Here is a 16,042-nt window from a genome sequence, read left to right as displayed (position 1 = left end):
ATGCTACATAACAGTTACCACTAATACACAATGGGCTCTCATTATAGTAAATTAACACCCACATACATTCCAAAAATGGCAATGGACTGTACTATTTCAAACTTTTTAAGTAAAATTTTACCCACTTAAGTCAAATATAAAATATTTATTCTGTATATGTAAAATGCCAGGAATATTCATCAAATTATCATAGAACATCTTTTCAGCATTCTTATACCTTATTTATTAGCATGTTCAGGAAATGAGTCATAGTTAAACAACAAACAAAAACCAGAATGTTAGTTCCACAGAAAAAATTATAATATTTTGTTTCATTTTATGCTTCCTCTGCTGTATTTTAAAGACATAAAAAAGATAAAAGTTTAGAAGTGTTTCAAAATAATATGACTTAAACTAATACCAAGTCTGATAACCATATAACCTATTTTAACACTGCTATTCAAAAAACACTTCCAATCAAAATATCGCTTTAAGCCAAAACATGTACATTTTGGATCATAAAACTATGCTCGCCTCCTAAATTATATTTGAATTCCAAAAGGGGTGTTAGATCCGCAGTCCTCAGGCCACATGTGGCCCATGAGTGGCTCAACACAAAATCATAAATTTACTTAAAATATTACGAGATTTTTTTGTGATTACATGTTGCAATGTATTTAATGTGTGGTCCAAGACAACTTTTCTTCTAATGTGGCCCAGAGATGCCAAAAAGTTGGACTCCCTTGTGCCTAGGTCATAGATTATCAAAATCTCTTTACACTATTAAAAATTATTCAGAATCTCTAACAGTGTTTTACATCAACTAATTCTATTGATAGTTAACAAAAAATTAAAACAGACTTTTTAAGATTTTAATAGTTAATTTAATCTGACAATTATAAAACTATTGTTACATAATTAGTATTTTAATGAAAAATACCTACATTTGAAAGACAAAAAACTTACTGAAAAAAATGGTATTTAAAAAACTTATTAAATTTATTGGGCTGACATCAGTAAATAAAATTATATAGGTTTCAAGTGTACAATTCTATAATACATCATCTATATACTGCACTGTGTTCCCTACCCAAAGTCATCTCCTTCTGTCGCCATATATTTGAGCTCCTTTACCCTCTTCTACCTCCTCAACTCTTTCCCTCTAGTAACCACCACACTGTTTGTGTCTACAAGTTTCTATGTGTCTTCTTTGTTTGTTGCTTTCAGTTTTATATCCAACATATGAGTGAAATCGTATGGTTACTGACTTTTCCCATGTGATTTATTTCACTTAGCATGATATTCTCAAGATCCATTCATGCTGTTGCAAATGCCAGTATTTCATCTTTTCTTACGGCTGAGTAATATTCCATTGTATTTATGTACCACATTGAAAAGGTGGTATTTTTTCTACAAATCACCCTAACGTCTGCCTTACTAGAAGACAGTAGATTCTCATATCTGTTTTTGTACTCAATCTTTGGAATTTGTTGTTTTGGTTGAGTAGATGAAGAAAATTCAGCCTCACTGCACATATACAAAGTTGAAAAACAGGAGCGGCGTCTAATGGCCTTTTCAGATAATCATGGGTATTCTCTGATACCACACCAAAACATAACAGGTGGTAGTTTTTTAAAGGTTAGTTGCCATGTGGAATCTGGAACAATATTAATGATCCTTTCCAACTCTTACATTAAAATCCACTGGTCTCTTGCACTTTAAATCTGTTATGCATGCAAGATATTTATCATCAATACATTGGGTCATTAAAATTTAGGTCAGAGTTACGCATACCTTCCAAATACTGACACATTTCATTGAACTATTTTAAAATACCACATTTGTTAATATCACCAATCTCATTAAAAGACTCCTTCAGTACCGAGAACTAGTCAAGCTCAAGGTGATACAAGTTTTCCAAATCACTAGTTTTTTCTGAAAAACTCCACTTTTATCATTGGCAACAAATATGGTCAGTTGTTTGTCTTAAATGGTAAATTAACCTCATTCATTTATGAGACGATGTCTGCCAAATATGAAAAATCAGTTTGTCAGTTTTTTCAAATAATAAGTGTTATTCCATGACAAAAAAAGTACTTTGGTCAGTTCACAACTCAACCACAAGTGCTTTTTCTTCAAAATAACCACCAGACTTTGCAATGCAATGAAAGTGCTATGCATGTACTTCTCATGTCATCAGATAGAATAGTTTTAATGTGTACACAAAGGTTGAGGGGTTTTTAAAAAGATTTTATTTATGTATTTTCAGAGAGGGAGGAAGTGGGGGGAAAGGGTGAGAAACATCAATGTGAGAGAGAAACATCAGTTAGTCGCTTCTCATATGCACCTTACCAGGGACAAACTCGCAACCTAGGCATGTGTCCTGACCAGGAATTGAACCAGCAACCCTTCTGCTTTGCGGGATGATACCCAACCAACTAAGCCATACTGGTCAGGGCAAGGTTGAGATTTTTAAAAAGACTTTTGTCCTGCTTTGTTAAGGGCATTTTAAAATGAAACTGCTATTAATTACTTCAAGAATATGAAGGTAAATAAAGAATACCATAACTCCTAGTACAGTCTGGTGCTACTACTACCCTGGTTCTCACAGACTAAGCATCGGGAGTTTTTTACTCACAACTGGTTTACCACTGTTATTAGTGCAAATGTTAACACAATGAGAAAGACAAATGATGTCTTGATGGTATTATGCAAAGAATTTCTACTTGATGGACACTCTAGTAGGATACCCAGGACCACATCCCCACCTGGAGTGTTGTTCTCATATTAGAATTTCAGGCATTTTCTTACTTCAAAGTAAGGTATATATTATATCAGACTTTTGTGCATTGTCAGTTCATAACAGAATCTAAAAATATAATGGAATCCTCTGTTATAAAATAAGAAATAATTTATGTTCCATGTCAATCCAGGAAAAAGCAGCATTAAAAAATGTACATCAATAACACTAACATGCTCTAGTGATGCCTAGTACAACGAGTGACTAATTTAGTAAATCTAAACCTACACTTTATTAAAAAATCCTAGAACATCATTCATAACCAAGGTTAATATTTATTTCCTTAGGAGGGGCTTGGTAGTTTCAAGAAATTGATTTTTTTCTAAAGAGAAAGAAAACTGTAAGTATCTCATCTACAAATGAAAAAGAAGTTGTAGGGCATCATATCTCAGATATACTTGTTAATCTTATTAAATGGATAGTAAGTTGATTTTTTGAAATAAAGTATAAATAATGTATAACATCTAAGGTCTTATAATTAAAATAAAAAGTAACTATTACAACATCGAGGAAAAAATAACACATAACGTTAGTCAAATTATAGCAATTCGTCAAAACTACCCATCAATAAGTAATAAGAGCAGTTAAGACTTATTTGGCACTACCTATATTGACACCTGGGTCTTTTTAAACTTCTTCCCTTTATCCCAACCCCAATGCTCCTTGCTTGCCATCCCTTCCTCATCAAGTCTCAACCTAGACGTCGCCACCCCAGAGACCATTTTTGCACATTCTCAATTTCCTCTTCATTACCCCCCAGGGTCATTCTCCATCACTGCACCCAACCTTCACAGCACCAGTAACAATTTCTATTATTTTTTGCTTAATTTTTAATATATGCTCCCCCCACAGCATTGTGTGGGGCACCGTGTTAGTTCCAGTAGTCCCTCGCTTATCTGCAGTTTCACTTTTCAGTTTCAGTTACCTGTGGTCAACTGCGGACCAAAAATATTAAACAGAAAATTCCAAAAATACACCATTCATAAGTTTTAAATTGTATCCTGTTCTGAGCATCTGAGTCGCAGGGTGAAATCTTGTGCCTTCTCACTCAGTCCCACCCTGGACATGAATCTTCCCTTTGTCCAGCTACCCACGCTGTACACTGTGCGTCTATTAGTCACTTAGCAACCATCCTGGTTATCAGATCGACTGTCATGGCACCACAGTGCTTGTTTCAAGGAACCATTATTTTACCTAATAACGCCCCCAAAGCACAAGAACAGTGGTGCTGGAAATTTATATGTGCCGAGGAAAAGCTGTAAAGTACTTCCTTTAAGAGAAAAGATGCTTCCTTTAAGGTAAGTATCCTTACAGTAAGGTACTTCAAAAGAGAGAGACTACATTCACAACTTTTATGAGTATATTGCTATAATTCTTTTTTTATTACTGTTGTGTGTGCCTAATTTTTGAATTAAACTTTATCATAGATATGTATGTATAGTAAAAACTGTGTGTGTGTGTGTGTGTGTGTGTGTGTGTATTTCAGCACTATCCTCAGTTTCAGGTATCCACTGGGGGATCTTAGAACGTATCGCCCTCAGATGTATACTGTACGGTCATTTCACTACACCTATCACTTGGCACATAAGAGGTACCCAGTAAACATTTGTTTGATTAACTGACTGGATAAGGGAATGAATTTCTCATTTAGAGAGCTGTTTGGCTATCTTCATTTAAAATGAAAAAAAAACTTACTAAACATTTTTTCAACAGGTAGTTCCCACTCTGATGAGTTTTTAATAGTAACCTGTTTCTTAGTGAGACAATGTATCTTTCAGGTTTTACATCCTTTCCAATCATTATTGTTACGTAACTAGCCACCCCAAACTTACTGACATAAAACAAAAGCCATTTTATTGAGCTCACAGATTCTCTGAACTAGGAATCCACAAAGGGCACTTTAAGGATGGTTTATCGCTGCTCCAGCAGGACTGGAGCCTTGAAGCAGAGTCTTGAAGTCTGGGGATATCTCTGGGAGTAACTCAACTGCTGAGGCTGGCATCATCTGAATCATCTGACAGTTCATTCACTCACATGTCTGGTGACTGGCCTGAAGTATCTGAAGGCTAGGACTGACCACATGAGATCTTAGGCCTCTCCACAAGGCTTGGTTTCCTCAGTGCACGGCAGCTCCAGGGTCTCTGACTTCTCAGAGCTCCAAGCAGGTCAGTGTTCAAACAAACACTGTGGAAGAAGCACTGCCTTTTAAGATTGAGCTTAAGAAATCACACAGTATCACTTCTGAAGCATTCTGCTGGTTAACAGTCATAAGTGTGCTCAAATCCCACAGAAGAGAACTCCCTAATTCTCAATGGGGAGTAGCAAGTTCTAGAAGAATATGTAGGGTTAGAGATACTGTTTGTGGTTACCTTTGGAATATATAGGCCCTGGCTGGGTAGCTCAGTTGGTTAGAGTGTTGTCCTGATAACCAAGGTTGTGAGTTCCCTCCCTGGTCAGGGGACTTACAAGAATCAAGCAATGAATGCATACACAAGTGGAGCAACAAATCAATGTCTGTCTAATTGTCTGTTTCAAATCAATTAAAAAAAAAAGTATAATCTGCTCCAATAACTTCATACTCACTGCATGATTTGGTTAAAAGAGTAACAAGTAGTACTATATCTTTTGATTGGTTTAAACCTCAATACAAAATAGTGTTTCCCCAAAATGACTGTATTTTCAGCCATGGAAATAGAAATTAAAACTCTCAACTTGGAAACAGAAATTAAACTTTAATATTTAAAATTATCTTGTGAAATAGGTGTACTATTATCTATATTTTAATACATGGGAAAGTTGAATTCAGACACTGAGTATCTTGCCCAGAAAGGTAAGTGCCAAAGTTGGGGTAAATCCAGATGTGTCTTCAAAGTCCCGGTTCTTCCCACTGAACGGGCAGTCTGCACAGGACCATCTTAACAAAACTATGCAGATCTCATGCATATAAGAACTGTGCAAAGCAAGGACTATCTGCATCTTGCTTTATATAGATGTAAACTCTTCAAGAACGAATTTATTACCCAACCATGTTAGATAGCTGTACTAGCTAACAACTATCTACAGATCTGAATATGTTAGAAAAACAAAAAAATAATCACAATGAAATGTACCAGGAAGCACTCTCTGCCACAGTATCTCAAGGATGGTACAGTGCTAGGCACACACTCTAGCTCTCAGTGAGTGTTTGCCTGATGAAGTAAATGAATTCTGGGAAACGTTTCCAGATCGTTTACTTTAAGTAATAAGCACTTGTATATTTCAGAGAAGCTGTACTAGATGCTAAAAAGGTAACATGATCTAACCTCTCATTTAAATTCTTAGGCGTTTCTGTTTCTTTTTTGAGAATTATGGCCTTATCTGTATCTACTACTCATTTCCTTTATTATTCTTTATCTACCAGTTAGAAGTGAAGCTTTTAAAAAGCAGAAAATGTGGTTATTTGCACTACTTATTTTTTCACTTTCCATAATGCCTAATATTATAGTTTTGAGTTTCTGATTTGACTGTAGTGTTGCATACAAACCACACCAAAGCCAGAAATATGACACAGTGGACGGTTAGTTATTCTTTCTTGGAGCTTATCACTATCCTCCCCAGAAATACATTCTTGCAACTAAAAGAATATTAATTTAATCAGCTCATGTAAATTTTCTATATTTGTTCTAAATAATTTTATTTTTGAGGCTAAATATCTTATAACTTTAAAGATAAACCCCTGTATTTCTGAAGAGAATACTCATATATCAATGTAAGTTTTGCTTTTTTATAATGATCTGTCTCATATTTTATACTAAAGTTACTTAAGGAATCTTCAAAGGGGAATATTTTTCCTAAGAGTTAAAGAAACTTTTTATTAAAGTAAAATGAATCCTGGTTTGTATTTTCTGACTATGAAAAAAACAAAACTTCCACCCATAAATTGGGGAACTTCCTAGTTATTTAAAATTATTTTATAAATGTTACCTAATTTCTTTATATATATATATATTTAAAATAAATTAAAAATCATAGGATTTTATGAATTCTTTTAAATAAATATTTAAATAATTTTATATAATACTTAATGTTAGAAAATGCTTTGTAATATATAAGAAAATAGTATTTTGTACAAACAATCCAGCAGCCCAGCACTTTGACTTTTTAAAATGCCATGCTATCATTTTTCCTTAAAAGTATATTTAATACTCAAGGGCCAAAATATAAAAAAATGGTACAAAATAATAAAACAGACCTTAGTTCCAGGGCTGGTACATCTTTATTAAGTAACTGAGCTTGAAGGCTTCCATATTATAATTTATATTAGTTCTCTATGAAATGGGCTCCCCTCCCGCTTCTTATTTTCTATTTCATGTGAAATCTATTCCTTGGTTCTTACTCAGTAATATGTTAAAACTCATGAAATGGGGATTTAAAGAGGTTAAATAACTTGCCACAGTCTATTATACTGCACAAGAAGATGATGGAAAACAGAGATTCTATCCTCTATATCTTTGATTTCTTCTATCATTCTGGTCAATTGAAAATTCAGTTTAAAGATGATTGATGACTATGTATGTCATATATATATATCACTAATTAATACTCTATCTGGTTTTAGGAGGTATTTGATTTTGTACTTTCTGAGACTTCTCTTATAGCTTTTGAATTACTATGGAGTTAATTGTATTCAAAATTGTGGTAAAATTAAATAGATCACTTTTTGAAAATTAACACATTTATTCTAAACTTGAGAGATTACTGTGAAAATTAAATCACACAACTAGTTGAGAGAAACCGTTCCTTTACGTACGGTCTATAACTGTTCCCGTATCTGACGGCCGCTGCGTGGCCAAGGCAGAAGCACGTGTGGCGCTCTCACAGCCAGACACCCGTGCGTGATGCATACAAATTGCCGCTATGGCTGTCCGGTGTTTCAAGGACCACGTCTGTTGTCGTACCACCACATTTCATTTTCACCATGATGTCGACACAAAGAGTGTCCTTCAAATGCCATGAATTTAAAGTGGTATATGGATTATCTTCTTATTGAATTAGATGAAAAACTACTATATCATGCAATGACACTACAGCTATGCTAGAAAAATACAACACACACCTATATTACCAGGCTAAACATTCATCATACCCACAATTTATAGGAAAGTAATCATCAGAGAAATTAGAAAATATAAAACAAAGTATCTCATCACAGCAGAATTTCTTCACGAAAGAGTAGAGAAGAGAAAAGAAGAGAAAGCTGCAAAGTATGTTTCTGTGTGGCTCATTTGTTAGCCAAGCAAGAAAAGGTGCTTACTCATGGTGAGTTAATTAAATTGTATTTTAACTACAGCAACCGAAGAAATATTTGGGGCAGGGGGACTTGTTTAAGAATAGCCTTCAGTGAAAATAGCTGCTTCCAGAAGTGAGGACATGGGGCTATATTAATATTCAACTAATAAAAAAATGGTAAACGAATTTGAGAGGTTTCTTGGTTCTTGAGGAGCTGACAGATATGTGCAATATTGCTTAGGGTTGTTATTTTTGATAAGTCAATGTTGAGCATGAAGTGACTAAACAATTGGCCTCTATATAAAGTCTGCATAAAACAACAATATGCAAGAATATTTTCTAAGCTGAAAAAACATGAATGCAGTACAACCTGAAGTGGAATCTGCTATGTGACAACTGAAGATGGTGAAAATATGTGAGGAAGAGCAAAAGGCTTAACTGAGTAAACCTACAAAGCTTGTGAAAATGTAAGATGGCTAAAGCCTATATTGTAATAAATTGTGTTCAATTAATTTTGTATTTTGAATTTCAGCAATGAAAGATTTTGGGGACAGTTACTGTTTTCTCTCATCATATATATTTTGTTTTATGTATGTAATATCTTTGATTTTGCCCCTTGGCCTGCATAAAGCCTAAAACGCTTATCATCTGGTCCTTGAGTAAAAAGCTTGCACACTTCTGCTCTACAGTGTGGTGCTGTTCAAAGCGCGGCAGCATCTGGGAATGTCTTGACGAGAAAAATATTTGACCCACCCCACACCTACTGAAGCACAATTTCTGAGGGTGGGCCCAGTCATTTTTTTCCCCCAATAAGCTCTGCAAGTGACTCTTCTACAAGCTGAAGTTTGAGAACCACTGCTCTTAAACAGGATTTTAGAGATGAATTGCATCCCCTTGGATAAATTATTTAATCCTGAGTCAATAAAATGGAGGTAGTGTCACCCACTTCACAGAATTGTTGACAGGATTAAAATTAAATTATAAAAATATTTTAAAAAGAAGTAAAGCTAAATATAACTGATATGAGTAATTCTTAATAAATGGTCATTATTAATCCAATGATATACTGGAAAGCCCCCTTGTACCAGCCCATGAGATAGAACTATTAAATTTTCAGAAACTTTGTAAGGCAGTTATCAAAATATGCATTACTGAAAATTAAATTATATAAACTTAAAATTAAGTTAAATTAAAACACTATAAAATGTAATACTCAAAACTCATTACTAGTTAATTATTTTATTACATTTTACTAATACCTGTTTTCATGAGGTCATTATGTCTATATGGCAGATACTCTACATTATGGCAGGCTGCATCTCATCTCTTCCCGACTGTGCATTCGCAGGAAATGAACCACCACCCAAAATCTAAACTTTTTGCAGAGGCACTTTGTGTTAAGTATTAACCAGCACACCTCGGTTATGAGTAAAAATTACACAATGAACTGAGTTTTGAGCTCAATGAGTTTGAATTTACTGTGCATGTAGAGATGTCTCATAATCTACTAGATACACAGGTATAGCCCAGAGATATATACTTAGGTGCCAATCGCATGTAAATAGTAGTTGAAAGCAAAGACATAGTCAAAACTGAGCAAAAACAGTCTTTAGAGAGGAAGCCAGGTACTGAGCACATACAGAAAAATTTCATTTTGTGAGCAAAAAGGACAACTTTAGAATTTATAAGGACACGTTAAATTAAGCTAGCAATTTAACTACTTCCATTTATCACTATCTTAATTCTCAGTTTTAACTCCTAGAATGTTTCTAACCACAAAAGTTGTATCCATAGATGCAACAAGGGAATCACATTACTCTGCAACTTGAATCCAGCATCCATATCTTGGCCAGCATGGGTAATGGTATTTCAGGCCATCTATTTAGACAGAGCTAACAAGTTGGTTCAAACCCTGAAGTTGCTACCTCAAGTACATATTACTTTGAATACTAAAGAAAAATTAGTTATATAGGGATGGTTATAACATACTTAAAACATCAATGATACTAAGTATATTTCATAGTTTCAAAGAATCATAGAAAAATAGACTTTAAAATCCATTCTAATATCTTCATTTATTATTATCTCCACAAGAAAGAGCAATTTGCCAAGTTAAAATGCCTTGGAAAATATTTTAAATATTTAAAATTTTTCCTTATAGATTTCCAAACATTTTGTTATCTAAAATTAACACAGAGTTAGCAAAGTAGTATATTTTCCTTCTCCCACCCTAATGTTCATGAGTGGGTATTAAAATTTTTGGTCATTCTTATGGCTATTGCGGTGCCACCAGTAGCTCCAGAATTACCAAGCTCAAATTCAGGCGATCTGGAATCTCTGGAGAGAGCACTCACAACATTTCTCCAAAGGCACCTAGAAGTTCCAACATTTCACTGTGAAAGTGAAAACTCTATGGTTCTAAAAATGAATTAAGGCTATTATTGCTTTCTAAATAGTAGCATTAGACACTTCAGAATAGGATACTTCCAAGGATAGAGAATTTAGCCTTTCTCCCATATGGAAACAAAAATTGGCATATACAAATTGATATATTACCAACATAAGAAAAATTATCATCTATGCTCTCTTAATTAACTTCAGTGATTACCAGCTTACAAAAATATTTTATCACTCTACTGTGACCTGCAAAGTGCAAATAAACATACTACTTTTTACTGTTTATTCATAAAACCATTCTTGGACTTAAAAATACAAGGAAAAAAAGACATGTATATTGCTAAATACATATTTACAGAGAAAAACAAAATTCCAGGAAATAATAAAATTAGAGGCACACATATAACTAGAGAAATTCCAAATTTGCAAAGACTAATAGTAAATAAAAAGGGAAAAACCATTCATCAGTAAAGAATATGCAAAATGTCATATCAAATTATAAAACCATTCCTAAACTCACTCTGCATGACAGTTATTGCAAAAATGAAAGTTACTATACTAAGTCACAAAGACACACATGTCAAGGAGGTATGAGGCACTATGGTGAGATTACAGATTATTCTCAGGTAAGAAAACAGCATGTGTCATTCCATGCAAAATGGAACGTTTTTAAAATGTTAAAGAAATCTATGCTGCCACTGGCTGGGTAGCTCCGTTAGAGCATAGTCCTGATATGCCAAGGCTGCAGGTTCAATCTCTGGCCAGGGCACACACAAGAATCTACCAAATAATGCATAAATTAGTAGAACAACAAATTGATGTTTCTCTTTCTCTCTAAAAAATTCAGTAAGTAAATTTTTAAAAAAATCTATTCTAATCTACAGATCTTTAAACAGGGCAAGGAACACAGAATGACTATACATAATAAACTCCATTTCCACTTAGCATTATCTCTTAGCATTTACAACTGACCTCCATATTTACTATACCTCTTAAAGCTACTTTAAAAAAAATATACTGGGTAATATTCTAAATAAACCACACAAACTTGGAACCTTTTCTCAGTCCTTAATCCTCTGACTGTTGTGAAGTAACAAACTTTTTGACAATTCACTTTCTTGAAATCAACTATAGGCCAATTCTAGTATTTCACTCATACCTAATCCTGTCTTTCTCAGTGTCAAATCATTCTACTCTTTACCCTAACTACAGGGTACTATTCCTCAAGATTCTTACCTTGGCCAAATTTTCTTTTTTTTCCTTGTTGCCTCTCATCTTTTCATCTGACTTCAAATATCATAGCTGGGTATTTGTGGATAACTTCCAGCTCTCTAGTTGGAGCCTCTTGAGAGTTAAAATAACTGTTAAATACTTTGTACCTAGTTTCAGTCAGCAAACAAACTTCTGTTTTTAATCCTCACTGGAGGATATGACGAGAGAGACAGACAGAGAGAGGGATAGAGAAACATCGATGTGACAGAGAAACATCAATCAGTTGCCTCAATTACCTCCGTATGCGCCCCTACTGGCGATAGAAACCACTACCTTTTGGTGCAAGGGATGATGGTCCAACCAACTGAGCACCTGGCCAGGGCAGTCAATAAACTTTTACTGCATAGCTACTGTGTGCCAGACACTAGAGTTAGAAATGTATTCAAAACCTAATATGTAAGTCCCTGTCATTAAGGAACAGAGAATCTAAAGTACAGACCAAAATATACAACTCAAAAGGCCCAAAAATAACTACTAATTTTTCCTTTTCCAATGGATTAAATATATATTACTAGGTTCTACATTCTCATTACTGCCAAGGTGATAATGTATGACTCCTTTCTCAATTCCATATTCAATCAGTTGCCAAGTAAATCCCATTCTCTATTTGCAATATTCTATTCCCACTGCCTAAGCCTAGTTCAGGCCATTAAATATTTTCCCCCAAACTACAACCACCACCTTCTGGAGCCTTCTCTAATTTCTCAACTAATTCATCCTGCACTTAATTGACAGATTAATTTTCCTAAACCATAGATGTGATTCATCACTTCACTATATAAAAATGTTTAATAGTCCTTCAATAGACAAGTCAAATCCAAAAACTTCCTCAGCTTGGCATTTCCTCTCCTCTACTATCTGGTCTTTATCTATTAATACTTTTTCATCTCTGCCACCCACTATTTCCTTACCTTTTGCTCCAGGCAAACATGGCTATTTAATCACCTCTGGAAACTCCTCAAATATTCCCTCTGTCTCTGTCTTCAGCTAAGCCATCTCTCTCCTCCCATCCTCAACCTGATTGACAGTCTCCATTCATTTGTACCTTTCAAAAGTTTACCCAACCTTTGATTCAAGTAACATCATTTTTCTAAAATCTTCTCTCCATCCTAACTCTATGACATATGCAAAGGTTATTTTTTATATCACTTATACTTTACTGCTACTATAGTTACCTGTGTATGTTACAGCCTTCCTGTTAAGATTATAAGCAATTTGAAATATGAATGTCTTATTCATCTTTGTCCTCCCACAGTACATTGTACATGGCTGATATTCAATAAATACTAAATACATGTTGAATTTATAATAAAATATATATTTAAAATAATAGTATGGTCCATAAAATTATATAGGAAGCTGCCTTCATTTCTTATGGAGAAAAATCACTGCCATAAGGATATCTTTTTTAAAAGTCATCTTATTTCTTTTTTATAAAGACAAATTAAAAAAGTGATTTCTCTCCCTAACACTTATCAGACTACCTTCTGCCTCTTGTGAGTACATGAACAGTTATAAAAACTCCCTTGGCTCAGAATATAAATCTGTTCTCCAAGGTTTCAATTTTACATCATCGTTTGTACTGATCATGCATTCAATTGTCTCACCAATGAAAACAGTGGTGTAGAAGGAACTGGCTTGCTTGTAGGTGCCCCAAAACCCATACCGCTGACACAACCCCACTCTTTTTTTAGAGAGGAGCAATCATAATACAATTAATTATACCTCTCTGTTTTGCTTCTTCCATACCTCCATACCACCTATCAACTCAACTATTTGTTTAGGGCCCATACTTCCAGGTGAACAAGTTAAAAATAACAACAGGTTTTAAACAATTAATTCGCCAAAGATTTACTGAATACCTACTATGTAGAAAGCACTGTTGGGAACACAGAAGTTAATAAGACAATTTTCATCTTCTGGAACTCATGATTAAGTCCACAACACACACATAAACAGCTCACTACAAAGCAGATTATGTAAGTGCTAAAAAGCTTCCAACAAAGCGCAGAGCTCTATGAAGAGAGAGATGAATTTAATCAAAGAGTTATCTGAGAAGCTTCAAAGTGAGAGATGGGTTTCTATTCGGCCTTTTTAAAGTCAAGCAATAACTCAAGATTTTCAAGATTTTTTTTTAGTAAATAATTTCATTTGCTTGAAGTATTTTTATTCACTAGTATTGCAACAGAATTGGATTTCTCCCATTGAAAGGTACTAATTTGACATGTAAGTTAAATTCTTAATTAAACAGATTTTTTTTAGTTCGCCTTGAAACATGCGGAAATGTACTTTATGAACAAAATTTGTGGCCTATAATTGAAAAGAAAAATTTTGTATGTTCAAGGGAAAGACACAATGTGTCCAATAATCTCTATTAATATTTACTTAAAATCCATAATCCCAGAGAAGGGCTACATATAAATGGGCCACCCAATTTTTCCAGAAATTTGTTCATTATACCAGTAGTACATGAAAGGGGAAAATACTAAACAATGGAAAAGAAAATTATGGGCCCTAGATTCATTTTTCATTCATACCACCTCCTCCTGCAACACTGGCTTCTTCCAGATACATGGCCAAAGGTCTGAATCAGACCTTGAAGCATTTGCTTTTCAAAAGCAAGCTCCGTTGACACCATTTCTAGATTTAGATACTTCCTTGAAGATTCTCAGTTGCCACGACCTAAGGCTGGATATGCTGAACACTGCATGACAGATGAAAGGACCACACTCATTTCAGCTTAAAATAACTTGCACAGAGAGGTGAGAAAAGTCCCAGTAGACAGATGCCAATGGTGCACATTTTAAAAAGAGGAAATTATAAGACAGGAGCGAAAACAAACTGGGGAACATGTAGAAATAAGTATGGTATTCCAAACTGCTACTCTTGTTTTAAAAACTTCTGGCTTTTAATTACATTACAGAATTCATCAGCCGTTTTCGTAATTACTGAATTTAATAGTTAGGCAACAAATTAGGAAAAAATTTCAGGATAAATTATATGTAGCCTTACAATACATATTTGCATTTAAATATTTCATTAAAACCTACCCCCTGAGATTAACTGTAACTACAAAGGAACCAATATCAAATTAACGCAGATTTAGGCAGGGGAAGCTGGGAACGAATAACTAAGTTTGGTAACGTGCTACACAGGGCAGTTTCCTGCCACAGTACACAGGCGACAGAACCCGGTAAATGGGTTGAGCACAGGTATACTTGCACATTACAGTCACCAAACACTAATTCAACAGCTAGCGGCTCCATCCATCCTTTCTCGGGTTCCTCGTGGCCTCTGACAAGTCATCCTTTCAACCTATGAGGTTGTCCGCTCTCCCCTAAAAAAAACAATTTCCGTGCAGGTGGTACAATCACCTCGCGAACTACTTGCTCACACTTCCCCGTCTCGGAATGAGCCGATCCTAAGGTGGGGAAAGGTCGCCCTGCCAGGGAAGTTCCGTGGAGTGGGCTTTCCCGCTGTCTGACCCCCGCTTGCAGCCCCGCACACGCGGGGCAGGCTCCCGGCTGCCCGGCCACCGGCTTGAGCAGGAGGAATGGAGGAGGAGAAGCGAGGCGGCGGGGTGCCGGCGAGGCGGCAGGGTGGCGAGGTGGGCGGTGGTCGGACCCCGCGCTCCGGACCCTCCGAGACCGCGGACCCGGCGTGCGTTCCGCGTGCGCTGACTCTCCCCGGAGGAAGAGCCGATGTCTCACACCGGGATTTTTAAGAAATCCGGCAACTTTGCGCGAGAAATGCTTCCCACCCCGCAACAAGCCAAGAAAGAGAAAAATGTCAGGCGATGACGGGGGAGGAAGGGTGACTTACCCATGTTCCTCCCGAGGGTGAGGAGCCGGCAGGGCGAGGCGAAGGACTCCGGTGCAGGCGGCGCGGCGCTGTGTCCTCCCTCCACCTCTTTTTCTCCCGCAGCCAGGGAGGGAACCGCGGGGGGCAGACGCCGGGGAGGAGCAGCAGCTGCTTCGGCTGCTGCTGCCGCTGCCGCTGCCGCTGCTGCTTCTGCGGGCGACGCGGCCGCGGCGGGGACGAGCGGCGGGGGGTGGGGCGGGGTGGGGCGGGGCGGCGGGCGCAGCCTGCGGCGGGCGCGGCTCGGAACTGGCCCGCGGGCGGCCGCGGCGCGGAGGCGGCCTCAGAAGCGCCCGCCCTGACGCGCAGCGGAGCGCCCCGCCCTCCCCACGGAGCATGCTCAGTTCCTCCCTGTATTTTTTTTCCGGTGTCAAGCGAATCAGCTTGCGGGTGGGCCTGTGAGTGCGGACGGGCAGCAGTCCCCGCGGAGGAGCTTGGTGGTTACCGCCTTGAGGGCGGGGGGCGTAC

General features: G+C 36.7%; 1 protein-coding gene across 6 annotated transcripts in view; it reads right to left on the bottom strand.

Moving 5' to 3' along the window:
- The window catches only part of RAP1GDS1 (Rap1 GTPase-GDP dissociation stimulator 1), a 137,909-nt gene extending 122,146 nt beyond the window's left edge, over positions 1-15,763 (bottom strand). Inside the window, exons 1-2 of one of the 6 annotated variants that reach the window (XM_045183691.3) lie at positions 15,539-15,762; positions 14,939-15,053 (exon numbers count right to left, since the gene is read on the bottom strand). In XM_045183691.3, the coding sequence (XP_045039626.2) occupies positions 14,939-14,942 (4 nt within the window). In that variant the 5' untranslated portion in view covers positions 14,943-15,053; positions 15,539-15,762. Of the gene's footprint in view, positions 1-14,938; positions 15,054-15,538 lie in introns of all 6 variants that reach the window. The other 5 variants (XM_045183690.3, XM_045183689.3, XM_024574755.4 and 2 more) reach the window with 5 other exon arrangements.
- Between the last annotated feature and the right edge of the window lie 279 nt (positions 15,764-16,042).

This window comes from Desmodus rotundus, chromosome 4 (genome assembly GCF_022682495.2).
Source record: "Desmodus rotundus isolate HL8 chromosome 4, HLdesRot8A.1, whole genome shotgun sequence".
Lineage (NCBI taxonomy): Eukaryota > Metazoa > Chordata > Mammalia > Chiroptera > Phyllostomidae > Desmodus > Desmodus rotundus.
This window is presented reverse-complemented; position numbering and strand designations above follow the sequence as displayed.